The sequence below is a fragment of the Fragaria vesca genome, linkage group LG5 (genome assembly GCF_000184155.1).
Source record: "Fragaria vesca subsp. vesca linkage group LG5, FraVesHawaii_1.0, whole genome shotgun sequence".
Classification (NCBI taxonomy): Eukaryota; Viridiplantae; Streptophyta; class Magnoliopsida; order Rosales; family Rosaceae; genus Fragaria; species Fragaria vesca.
This window is the reverse complement of record NC_020495.1, coordinates 29,081,859-29,093,301: the sequence shown is the minus strand read 5'-3', so window position 1 is coordinate 29,093,301 and position 11,443 is coordinate 29,081,859. Positions and strand designations below refer to the sequence as shown.

At 38.0% G+C, this 11,443-nt stretch overlaps 3 protein-coding genes across 3 annotated transcripts; 2 read left to right on the top strand and 1 right to left on the bottom strand.

The window, feature by feature from the left end:
- The first annotated feature begins 185 nt into the window (after positions 1–185).
- LOC101298615 (early nodulin-like protein 2-like) lies at positions 186–908 on the top strand. The gene is made up of 2 exons (XM_004301945.1): positions 186–357; positions 493–908. The coding sequence occupies exons 1-2, from the start codon at positions 186–188 to the stop codon at positions 906–908; spliced, it is 588 nt and encodes a 195-aa protein (XP_004301993.1).
- Positions 909–1,425: 517 nt separating this feature from the next.
- On the bottom strand, positions 1,426–7,987 carry LOC101303426. Its single transcript, XM_004300647.1, has 11 exons — positions 7,709–7,987; positions 7,576–7,635; positions 7,334–7,501; positions 6,842–6,899; positions 4,368–4,594; positions 4,179–4,259; positions 3,254–3,281; positions 2,512–2,624; positions 1,889–1,930; positions 1,734–1,811; positions 1,426–1,652 (listed from the first exon to the last, which is right to left on the bottom strand). The coding sequence occupies exons 1-11, from the start codon at positions 7,904–7,906 to the stop codon at positions 1,596–1,598; spliced, it is 1,110 nt and encodes a 369-aa protein (XP_004300695.1). The 5' UTR covers positions 7,907–7,987; the 3' UTR covers positions 1,426–1,595.
- A 1,903-nt stretch (positions 7,988–9,890) lies between these two features.
- Positions 9,891–11,181, top strand: LOC101303129 (histone-lysine N-methyltransferase, H3 lysine-9 specific SUVH5-like). The gene is made up of 2 exons (XM_004300646.1): positions 9,891–10,885; positions 11,076–11,181. The coding sequence occupies exon 1, from the start codon at positions 10,144–10,146 to the stop codon at positions 10,849–10,851; it is 708 nt and encodes a 235-aa protein (XP_004300694.1). The 5' UTR covers positions 9,891–10,143; the 3' UTR covers positions 10,852–10,885; positions 11,076–11,181.
- Positions 11,182–11,443: the final 262 nt, after the last annotated feature.

Sequence of the window (11,443 nt, the reverse complement as noted above, 5' to 3'; positions counted from 1 at the left end):
ATATATATATATATATTTGTACGGTACCTCCTCACATACATAGAAGAATTAGAAGCTATAGCTAGCTAAAGTGTGTATACTCAATCCAATTTCTCTCTGGCTCTGTCTATAGGTATATATAGAAATTAGCTAAGTCTCACTAAGTGTGTGCTCGTTGAGAGCTTTTGGTGTTCTGCTCGATCGCGATGGAGTCTAGAAGGTTTTTGATCGTTTTGGTTGTCATTTCCATGGCATTGGTTAGTTATTCCCAAGCACACAAGTTCTTGGTGGGGGGCAAAGATGGGTGGGTGGTGAACCCTTCTGAAAACTTCAATCACTGGGCCGAAAGGCATAGGTTTCAAGTCAGTGATACCCTTTGTAAGTCTCTCTCTCTCTCTCTCTCTCTCTCTCTCTCTCTGTTTTTGTTGTTAAAATACAGAAACGGTTGGATTGAATATCATACATCATATGAGTTGAGCTGTTATTTGATCTGCGTTTTCTTTCTGGATGCAGTTTTCAGATACAAAAAGGGTTCAAACTCTGTCATGGTTGTAACAAAAGAAGACTACTACTCATGCATCAACAAAAATCCAATACAGTCCTTAACAGATGGTGATTCCGTCTTCAAATTCGAACGCTCCGGTCCATTTTTTTTCATCAGTGGCAATGCCGACGATTGCCAAAATGGTCAGAAACTGATAGTAGTAGTTTTGGCCCTTAGACACAAATATGACCGTGGCACGACTCCACTAGTACCCTCTTCTTCTCCAGTGGCTTCTCCAAACTCCGGTAGCAATCCATCGGAATTGGATAAACCACCAACACCACCTCTGAAGAAGAACTCGGGCTCAATGCTGTCTTTTAGAGGCTCAGATGTTTGGTTGGTTTTATGTGTCAGTATTGGAATGAGTATGATTTTGTCAGTTTAGGGTTTGAAGAACGGAAGGTTTGTAGCTAGCTGTGTGTCAGGTTTTTGTTTGCAAATTTGCATTTTTATTTAGTCTAATATCGATCAATAGTGGATTAGTTGTTCAGTAGAGAATGTTTTTGTTTCTAATTTCAGCAATTTTTCCCTTGGGGTGACCTAGGGGAATCCCCTTGGTACAACAATACAATGATCCTTTTGGCACAACCATACAATAGTCCTCCTAATAAGGGCTTCCTACTTATCTTCATTTTTAGGGTTCAATTTAACTCGAGTCATGCATCGTTTCTAAAAGAATCTAGGCAGAGGCGCAATCAGAATTTGTAATAGGAAGCCTTTTTGCACAATCTAAACCACGCCTTGCACACAACGATTCTGGATACCAACGACTCATGCTCTCATGTTTCAGAAACCATAAGAGACGAGTAATCTAAACCACATGTATCAAGTTCAATGTTAAAATCTGTCCTTGGTGAGAACAAAATTCATAGGCTACTTACCCAAAATAAACAATCACTGTTCAACCGCAAACATTTCATTGGTATATATGAACTCAAAGGATATTTCTATATCATTTTCAACATTATACAAAAGGTTAACTATTTAACCTCGTATCTAGCCTACAGTTGGGATTCAAAAATCAACCTTATACTTGGGTGTTTCCACAATTACTTTTCTAATAATATAGCAACTATTTTCTCTGCATCTTGAATCTTGAAACTGGCTTTGAAACTTGAGAAGCAGAGGACTGCAACAGTTAAACGTATTATTAAAGAGGGCACCAGAACTAAAATCTTAATAAGGGCACTAAGAGTAGCATGAAATCTACCTGTGATGTAGCTGTAGTTCTTTCCCTTGATTTTATCTGTAGATTATCAGCGTGCTCAACAATAGAACCTGTAAAAGCCTATGCAGATGGAGAAGTAAATATAGTACTAAATGAAACAATAATTTAGTCAATCAAAAAGCCATTGAATTACATACTTTCTCTCTCTCAAATTTCGGTTTTGAACTCTCGAGAGGAACCTGTAAAACCAAAGGGCAACTATAAGCAGGACTTGAGTGCAAACTACCAAGTGTAAAGGCACAAGTGTGGAGCCATAGCCACATAGAGAAGTCAATGCTCAAGCTCATAGTTGCAGCGAAACTGTTTATAATTTTCCACAAGCATAAGTTGGTAAAACGACACATGCCTGGTTCAAATTAAGGTGAAGCCAAAGGTATGATTGTAAAGTTAGACAAATACTGAGCTAATATAGACTAGGATTTGAGGAGCTGTGGTGTCTAAAGATGCTAATGCAGACAGTGGAAAAAGTTTGAGTTTTTAGCTGGTGTACTTTGGTGTAGTTCATAATCTTCTACCGATATATTTAACCACAGCAATTTACCATCCTGTTTTAGTGATGAACGTCTTTTTTCTTATTGTCTTTTCTTTTTTTCTTTTTTCCCGATAATTGTTCCCTAATTGTTTTCCTCTTAGTAGCATGGAAGCACCAAGAGGAGTTGATGATTCATTTTGCTGCAATGTTGGCAAGAAAGCATGTCTTCTGCACCTACTTTATAAGCAGAAAAGGTTTATATGGTGATCGAAGAGAAGCACTATGTACCTGACTTCTTGATGAGGGCACAGTCTGAAAGTTCTCAACTACCGGAGACACAAAATCTTTCTCAGCAACACTTTTTACATTACGAGCCAATATATTTCCATGTGACAATTTATCTGTGTAAGACACCAAAAAACAAAATCAAATATAAAGTAGACAGAAGTTAAGATGGGATTCCTATAACTGGCGAATATATCACTTCATAGCAGAATCTAGAAAATAAGCAGCTTGTCCTATGAAAACATGATGTCATAGGAATAGCAGGGATGCCTTGGGTATACAGCAGAGAAAGATTAAAAATAAAAAGGATGCCTTCATTATAGATGTATCAAGTGATGTATAGTGGTCTATATAAAGAAAGTAGATAAACAAATAAAAATAGAGAAACGGTTTATTCTATGCATGATTAAGAGAAGAACAGGGGGAAGACGTAAAGATATGGAGCCATATTCTATAATCTCCTTAGGAAAGTTACAGGCATTAAAGTCTTGTTTTAATAACTTGTGGCCAAAAAAGTAATGTTTTTTTTCCTATTTAGCCTACATAATAGCATGTTCAAAGCCGCAATGGTACAATAAGCCAGCCTCTACAGCATGTTATTGCAATCTTTTATGCAAGCATGATGCAATCCAACAAGTAAAACATGCAGGGCCCTCATTGACAGCATGACAGCATGGTAAACTGACAAGAAAAAATGAAAATAATACTGTGTGTGTGTGAGAGAGAGAGAGAGACTAGCACTAACCTGCAGATATTGTTTCCAGACCGGAACACTGCATTTTCCAAATTAACCCGAAGATAAAATCAGCAATTTAATGAAGGAAAAAATAACAATAAATTTCACTCTTCTCCATTAGAATCCAACAAAATCTGAATATGATCCATAATTAATCCTATACACTCTCTGTAAACAGTTATCCATTTGGCTGGTATCTCCAACTAAAGATAAATCAATACTCTCAAGAATGTAAGCAATTGAAACATATCATCTTCTCCATTAGAATCCAACAAATCTGAATATGATCCATAATTAATCCTATACACTCGTTCTGTAAACAGTTATCCATTTGGCTGGTATCTCCAACTAAAGATAAATCAATACTCTCAAGAATGTAAGCAATTGAAACATATCATCCAAGACATCAAGGCAACTCATCTGGGTTTTTTTTTTAAAAAAAAAAAAAAAAAAAAAAAAAAAAGAACAGAAAACTTAAAGTATATAGGCAATTGAAAAAAATAAAATACAACTTCTATAGCATCTAGGACAAGACAGCTCATATTAACATAACATGGAGAAATTATTTTTCTAAGTTACATTTATTATTTGATGACACCAACTTTAATTATATCAACAATTGTATTTCATTTCAACTCTATTTGTATGACATAATCCAGCTTTGTCCAGTCAAATAAGCCTTTTTGTTATTATTAATTTTCTATTCAAACATACCATTTGAACTTCATTTTCTCAGGACACTGTTTATAGTTAGAGAAAGAGTTGAAATAGCTCATGAGGATGAAATGATATGATTCCTTCAAACAAGAGTGACCATACATTTTCAAAAAAGAATTTTAACACTCAGTCCATTTGCTTCCTCTAAAATTAACAAAAAAAATAAAAATAAAGGCTAGGAGATGAAGAAAGTAAACAACAAGATGATGTCACTTACACTTGGCTCATCAGTAAAACTATCTTTGTTAGAAGCAATTCCATCTTTTGTTTGCTGTGGAGATTTCCTGGACTGGGACTGCTGTTTCACCAGTGATTGAAATGAGCATTAACCCTTTTTGGTTTAGAATTGCAATTTTCTTATAAATCCGAAAGTGGTTTTAATCATTCTTAAATGCTAATATGTTACCCCCGAGGTTTTCAGATTCCCATGGAGAGATTTTTGATCGGAAAGTTGATGCAAACCGAGCTGAACTTCCTCATTCTCATCACTTTGTGACATCTGACTTTCAGCTTCACGTTCTTCTTTCTCAAGTTCATCCATCCTAGCCATCATACGAGCAAATTCTTCATCTTCATCCACATGTTCTGTAATGACAGTTCCAGAATTCTTAGGAGAATCTTGCTTCAGTGCACCTGAAACATTTGATCCCACTTTTAATGAGTTGGAGTAACATAGAACAACAGATTTAGATGAATCACCACGAGTCACTGAGACACACACACACGACACTACTCACTTGTTCCTACATATGTCGATCATTATGTATTCAACAAAAGGCTCAAACTATGGGATATACAGGCAAAGAAATACAACAAAATAAAACACTCCAAGTAAAATAAATACTCAAAATTTATAGTAAACCTTCTATAAAGAAGAACAAAGCTATCTACTAGACATGAATAACATCCAAGAATATTCAAACTAAAGACCTAGCTAATGCAGAAAAAGAGAAGTCCAGAATTCAGTATGTAGGGGGGGGGGGGGGGGGGGGGTGGGGTACCCAGTGTTTTTCCACAAGGTGGTGAGAGCTAGGAAGTCCAAGAAATGATAATGCATTTGCACTCATTTTTTATTTATTCATTTATTTATATTTTTCTTTTATTTTTTGTTCTTTCAATATAAACAACTTTCATGACACAATCACGTGAACATGGAGCCTACCGGATCAAAACACAATACAAAGAAGAAAGAACAGCCAACAAGACGAGGTAAACTGCCAAACAAACCAGTCTAATCAAGCAACAACCCATAAAATACAGCTGTTTTCCAATAAAAGATTATAGAAGAAAGAGTGTAGGTATGAAGTTCCCCCGAAACAGAAGCCGATAAAAGCTTCCCAGAACCCCAATCAAGTTTCTCCACCACTGCTCCTATATAGACGTCAAAAGCCTTTTATTTCTTTAAATCCAAAGCACACATCTATCCCACTGCAACTACAAACTGGTCTTTTTTCCTTAGCCAAGCAGAATCCTTTTCAGCCAAAGTAGAGATATAGTCCCAGTTGAGCTTATATAATGCACAGCTCCCTCAAAAAAGCTTTGGCCACATTTTATTCAAACAAAAAATAAGCAACTTCACATGGCAAAAAGAAAGATGATCAACAACTCCCTGCGACTTGCACAATGCAAACATGGGGAGATAAGCAGCATCTTGGTCCCTTCTGCTGAGTGAATCCCATGTGAGTCACCCTCCTATTTGCTAAAGGATATCCCAAAACCTTGACTTTGGGGGGAACCTTAGCTTTCTATATAAACCTTGATGGAGGAAATACTTGATCTCGATTAGCATCAATTGGAAATCTGCGGAAGGACTACCATAAGAGACTTGCCCTTGCCTTTCATCTATTTTAGATTTACATTTAAACTCTTTCTAGCAAAACCAACAAAGAGGAAAACTCATACCCTTCCATAATTTGAAATTCTGCTATGAGTTAAGTCATGAGTTGTTGCAATTGAGGGAAATCAAAGCACTAGTAGTTAACAAAGGATCAATATACAATGGGAGCACAATTTAAGACAGGAATAGCTAGGCTGTAGCATGACGGGGTCCTACTTCCAGACCACGTGCGAGTATAAGTCCTTTATATTCAAACCAAATCCCCAATTAACACCATGGGAAATATAAAAAAATTCTGATAATTCAAAGCAGGGATCACTTACAATATAACATCTGTCATTTAGATCCTAGGTTGGTCTCAAAGTAGTCCATTCAAAATTCATTTCATTCCCTGTCTGAACAAATAATTTCCAAAAACTAAAGTCATGTATCTGTGAAAATGGACAATCCAAACAGCAAAGATCAGAGACTTTAGTTTGGGATCTCTGGACACATGATTTGGTACTTGGTGAGGAAGTCTGGTGGTCCCAAAAACTACCTGAGGTTTATCAATTTGAAGAACAAAATATGGCCTCTTTATATTCCCAAGAAATTGCAATTGATAAGGAAAGCTCAAGTTATCTTGAAGCCACGAGTATAGAGGGAGTTTAAGCCAAGCTGACTAGAGATTGAATGGAAGCTAGTTGGTCTTTCATATAAACAGATATAAGCCCAATCTAAGAGGGCAATTTGCAGACCTCCCTCTTTCCAGCAAACACTTAATTTGATTCCATTCTCGAAATAGTTAATTCTTTAAGTTAATTACAAGAATCACTACTTTAAAGAATAGCCAAACCAAAAACCATTTAGTGATCCAAATGGTGCAGACAAATATGTGCTGTAGTAACTAAAACTAGAATGACTCATGCAGAGGTAACAAAAGAATCGATGGTTCCGTCCACAGAACCACATGCCACAGTACACAAATTTATAATAAGGAAGAAAATGGCTATACAAATTTAAGAGTAAAATCCAAATTACTGGGGGAAAGAAAGAGGCCTCACTTTCTCTGTCAGAAGAACTTTCCTCCTCATAATCTTCCATAATCTCTACAAGGCCCTCCTGTTTCACAAGTTTCTCAAAAAATATTAAGTTCCAATTACACAGATATAAATCTGTGTGATAAAGTGAAGGTTTATGGAAGCAAAATTTTTAACCAAATATCTAAAAATCAATAAATGCTTCTTGGTCTGAGTGGTTGATGAATCCCTAGATATGAATTAAGATTATCCTCAAATACAATCTAATATATATGCCTTCACATGTTGTGCGGATTCGCATGCTGATCTTCGTCATCAAACTAGTTTAGACTACTATAGGATGTAATGTTGAAAGCAGCTTCAATTCCTTACAAGTTTATAGTTCTAATAGAATCCTGATTGAAAATAAAACTATATGCATAACTAGAGTCTGTCGGAGAGCCAATTAAGTCCACAAACAAATTAACATCATTGAGCAAAACATGAACCAAAATGTGACAAAATTGAGGGTTTTACCGCTGCTTCGGAGGCGGTAGCATTGAAAAAGGAAGCCTCAGCTTTGAGATCCTGAACCATGGCCTTAAGCGAATCGAGTTGGGACTCCAACACCTTCCCTCTTCTGTTCAAAATATCTACTGTTTGCTTCGACGTCCTTTCGGCATAGTAACCTTCTCCCAGTAGAACCTGCAGCAAACCAAATTTACAGCATCCATTTAGCTTCGCCGCCGATACCCTAAACCCTAATAAATCAGCCTCACCATGAACTCATTGGTGTGCACCAAACGCCCAGGGAAAAATGCTGCCTTCCCAAACGGAACCTGCAATTGTAAATTCAAATCCAAATTCATATTCCTACAAAATCGGGGAATGATTGGGTGAGGGAGGACTTACCATAATGTCGTGGTGGAGGTGATCGGGGAGGCGGCCGACGAGGTTAATGAGGTCAGTGTTGTCGGCGACGAAGCCAAGGAGGCGTTCGAGCTCCAGGTCTTTCTGGGCGATCGTGTCATGCACGCGCTGCGCTGCTTTCTGAGTGTCTTCAACTGAGAAGACGGAGGAGAGAGGCGTCACCGTCCCCTTGCCTTTCATGGTCGCTGAGGTGACTGGCGCGTTCGAAACGCACCGTGAGCGGCTGGTAGTTAAGCAAAGTGAGCGGGCTGTACTGCCCTGTGAACCACTAATATATGTGAACTTACACAATTACTAATACAATCGTGCCACGTCCGCCTGGGAAATGAGTAAAATTACTCAAATACACCTTATAATCCACGTGTCAAGCAAATGGGAGCCCAGTCCAGGCGTGTTGACATAGATAAAACCCCACATTTTACTGACTTTGGGATCATTACAACGCTGAGAGAGGCTACTAGTGCTAAATCCTCTCTCGCTTTAGGCATCCTGGTTTCTCTGCAATTTGGGTCAGCTTCTTAACCTCCTCTTCTTCCTTTTCTGCTTCTCTGCTTTTCTTTCCTGCATTTTCCATGTGAGCACAAAATGGGTCTTTGAGGTAGGCTTACGGTTCTTGGTAATGAGGATTTCAGAGTTAAATTTTGCTGCAACTTTTGTCGTCTTTGAATCTTTAAGAGTAATGGGTACGATTAGAACAACTACATTCTGTTGATAATAGACTTTGTTTGATTGGGGTTACAGGGTAGTACGAACTATGAAGACTGTATTTAGTTTACCTTTTATAGTGTTTCTTTTATGTTTCTTGGTTTCTGTATTTTGGGTAAGTTTCTTTACCCTCTTCTTTTACATTTTGCTACCAAAAAATGGGTTATCTGAGATGGGGGTTCTTGCTGAGGCCGGACCCATGTGTTGAAATGAGCTTTTTCGAAGTCAGATTTCGCTGCAGTTAGGGCCATGTTTAGTTGTTATAAGAATAAAGGGGTATGAGAAGAAACAATGTCTACTGCTATAAATGTCATCTGGTTAATTGGGTTACAAGTTAGTATGAATATGTTCACTTACTCTTCATGGGTTTTTCGCTTCTCTTGCCTGCACTTTTGTGTTACCATTGGTACTTTCAGCATTGTATTTGGAGCAGAAGCTAGATAATTGACTAATTCTTTAACATTTGCAAATCATTCTGCTGTGTTATCAACTTGATAAGTCCAGATTCTATTGATTTCTTAATTCTATAATTTCCATGTTTGGCAGTCACTAGTGAAATTTTTAGAGTAATGTTATAAATGCTTAGATGTTATGTTGCTGTTATAGGTTCACTACTTTACTTGGTTAAATGTAAGTGATATTTGGATGCTTAGAATGATTCTATAGTTGCTATTATGCATTCTTAGATGTACAGTTGCTGTTAGACAATTGTTAATACATTGGTTCTAATGACTTGCTTCTAGGTTCTTCAGAATTTCATTGCATTGGGTTGTGAATAAAAGAATGGTGGTTGTAGAGGCAGTGCAGTTTTTGGCATCATCAAAAGAAAATATGTCACCAACTGCTACCCCTTCTCATGAAAAATTGGGAAGAATTCCCATGGAGTATGGGCTGTGTTTTTCCCATACCAAGTCATTTGAGTGTAAGAGGCGTAGAGTATGTGCTGTTCGTGATTTTCCTTTAGGGTGTGGACTAAATGCTCAGTTAGGGACTTTTAGACCTGTCAATGAGGTGGCTTCTGTAGGTACTCTAAAGGAAGAGATGGCTACTACTGTTCTGTTAGACAGAAACTGCTTTTCACCACCTGATGATGGGTCCAACTCCGTTTCTAATAAAAATGGTCCAGAAAAGATTCCAGAAAAAAAGTATCAACGGGTAGTAGAAGCTGTCCGGGACTCTCCTCCATTCTGTGGAATAAATACTTATCGGGAGGCCAGGACATTGGTTCAAAAGAAGTCAGCTATGGATCACAAATCATCATCATCAAACACAGCAAATACTGATGTCAAACAAATGGGAATCGGGGACAGAGTTGAACCTAAAACTGAGAAACAGAATCACAGGAAAAAGCCTTTTGATATATCCCATTATCCCAATCATCTGCATGAACAAGATTTTGAAAGCTCGCGACTTACGATCAATAAGGTGGTTGTGTTGGGCTTGATGGCTTCATCAAATTGTCCATGGAAGAAAGGACGCAAGCACAAATCAGACAGTGGTATGATTGAAAGGAGAGGAAAATGTCAGCTAGAAAGATCTAATGTAGCTTGCATAGAAAAAGATGAATCAGAGATTGAAGGAATATATCTAAAGAACAATCGTCCTGTAGCAGTAAAGAGTGCTCGTCAAGGTACAGGTGGGCTTGTTATGAGGGATGAAGAGTATTTCCTTGAGGATGATGAAAAACAACATGATCATGTGTTTGCAGCTTCATGCCATACGGATGGGTGTCCTCCTCTTTTGGTCCTAGTAGTTCAAGCAGCAAAAGTCATGATAATGACACAAGTGTCAGAAACAAAGTGAAGGAGACATTGCTTTTGTTCCGAGATGAATGTGGGAAGCTCTTGCTGGAGGAGGAACGTAAAAGGTCAAAGGGAGGAGGAATTTCTCACCGAAGGGTCCATTTGGAAGCCTTTAAGATCCTCAAGGATAAAAAAGTCTTTGTAAAGTCAGGCAAACAAATCATTGGAGCTGTCCCGGGTGTTGATATTGGCGATAAGTTTCAGTACCGAGTAGAACTTAACATTGTTGGCCTACATCGCCCAATCCAAGGAGGTATTGATTATGGGAACTTCGGTGGGAAGCTCTTGGCAACCAGTATTGTTGCATCTGGTGGCTATGCTGATGATGTGCGTAATAAGAACTCCTTAATCTATACTGGCCAGGGAGGAAATGTGATGAACACAAAGGACCCTGAAGATCAGAAGCTTGAACGAGGAAATCTTGCTTTAAAGAATAGTGTGCAAAAGAACCCTGTCAGAGTGATCCGTGGCTCCGAATTGATGGATGGAAGTAGGACATATGTCTATGATGGACTGTATTTGGTAGAAAAGTGCTGGCAGGAAGGAGGGCCTCATGGAAAGCTTGTTTTCAAATTTCAGTTGAACAGAATTGGAGACAAGACCTTTCTTAGAAACTGACCTGCAAGGTCAAGGCCGCAAATTCATCTATCAGGTATATGGATACTGTAAAATACGAGTCAGTTACATTTACTGTGCACAATACTGCATTTGGCTGAGTTGATGCATTTTGGCTGAGTGGTTTCCATTATAAGATAGTATCACAGAACTGATGGATTAAAAGTATATTGTGGATCTGATAGACTAAGAACTCATTCATACTGTGGTTGAATTTGCTCCTGCAGATACATGATCGGCCTTGGTTATAGAGGAAGACTGGTCAGCTGGTGACATTTATATTTTGGATCTGTAAGCAGTTAGTAAGGTGTTGCTGGTAGTGAGTAGTGACAGATATGGTAGACAAACTGACTTTTGTGAAGAACTTGACAGAGAAGTATAGGTTGCATAGATAATAGAAAGCTTGTAATCGATGCAATATTACAAGATGGTGTTGGTATAAACGGGGTTATGTACGTGAATGCTTTGTTGAGTTTGGTTATAAACATACTAGCTTGCATGCTAGAACTTCAGTACAGTTTCACACCCTGGAAGTCTTTTTTTTTTTTTTTTTTTCTTCTTTTTTAAAAGAGGATCAATAGTGGTTCCCCACTTA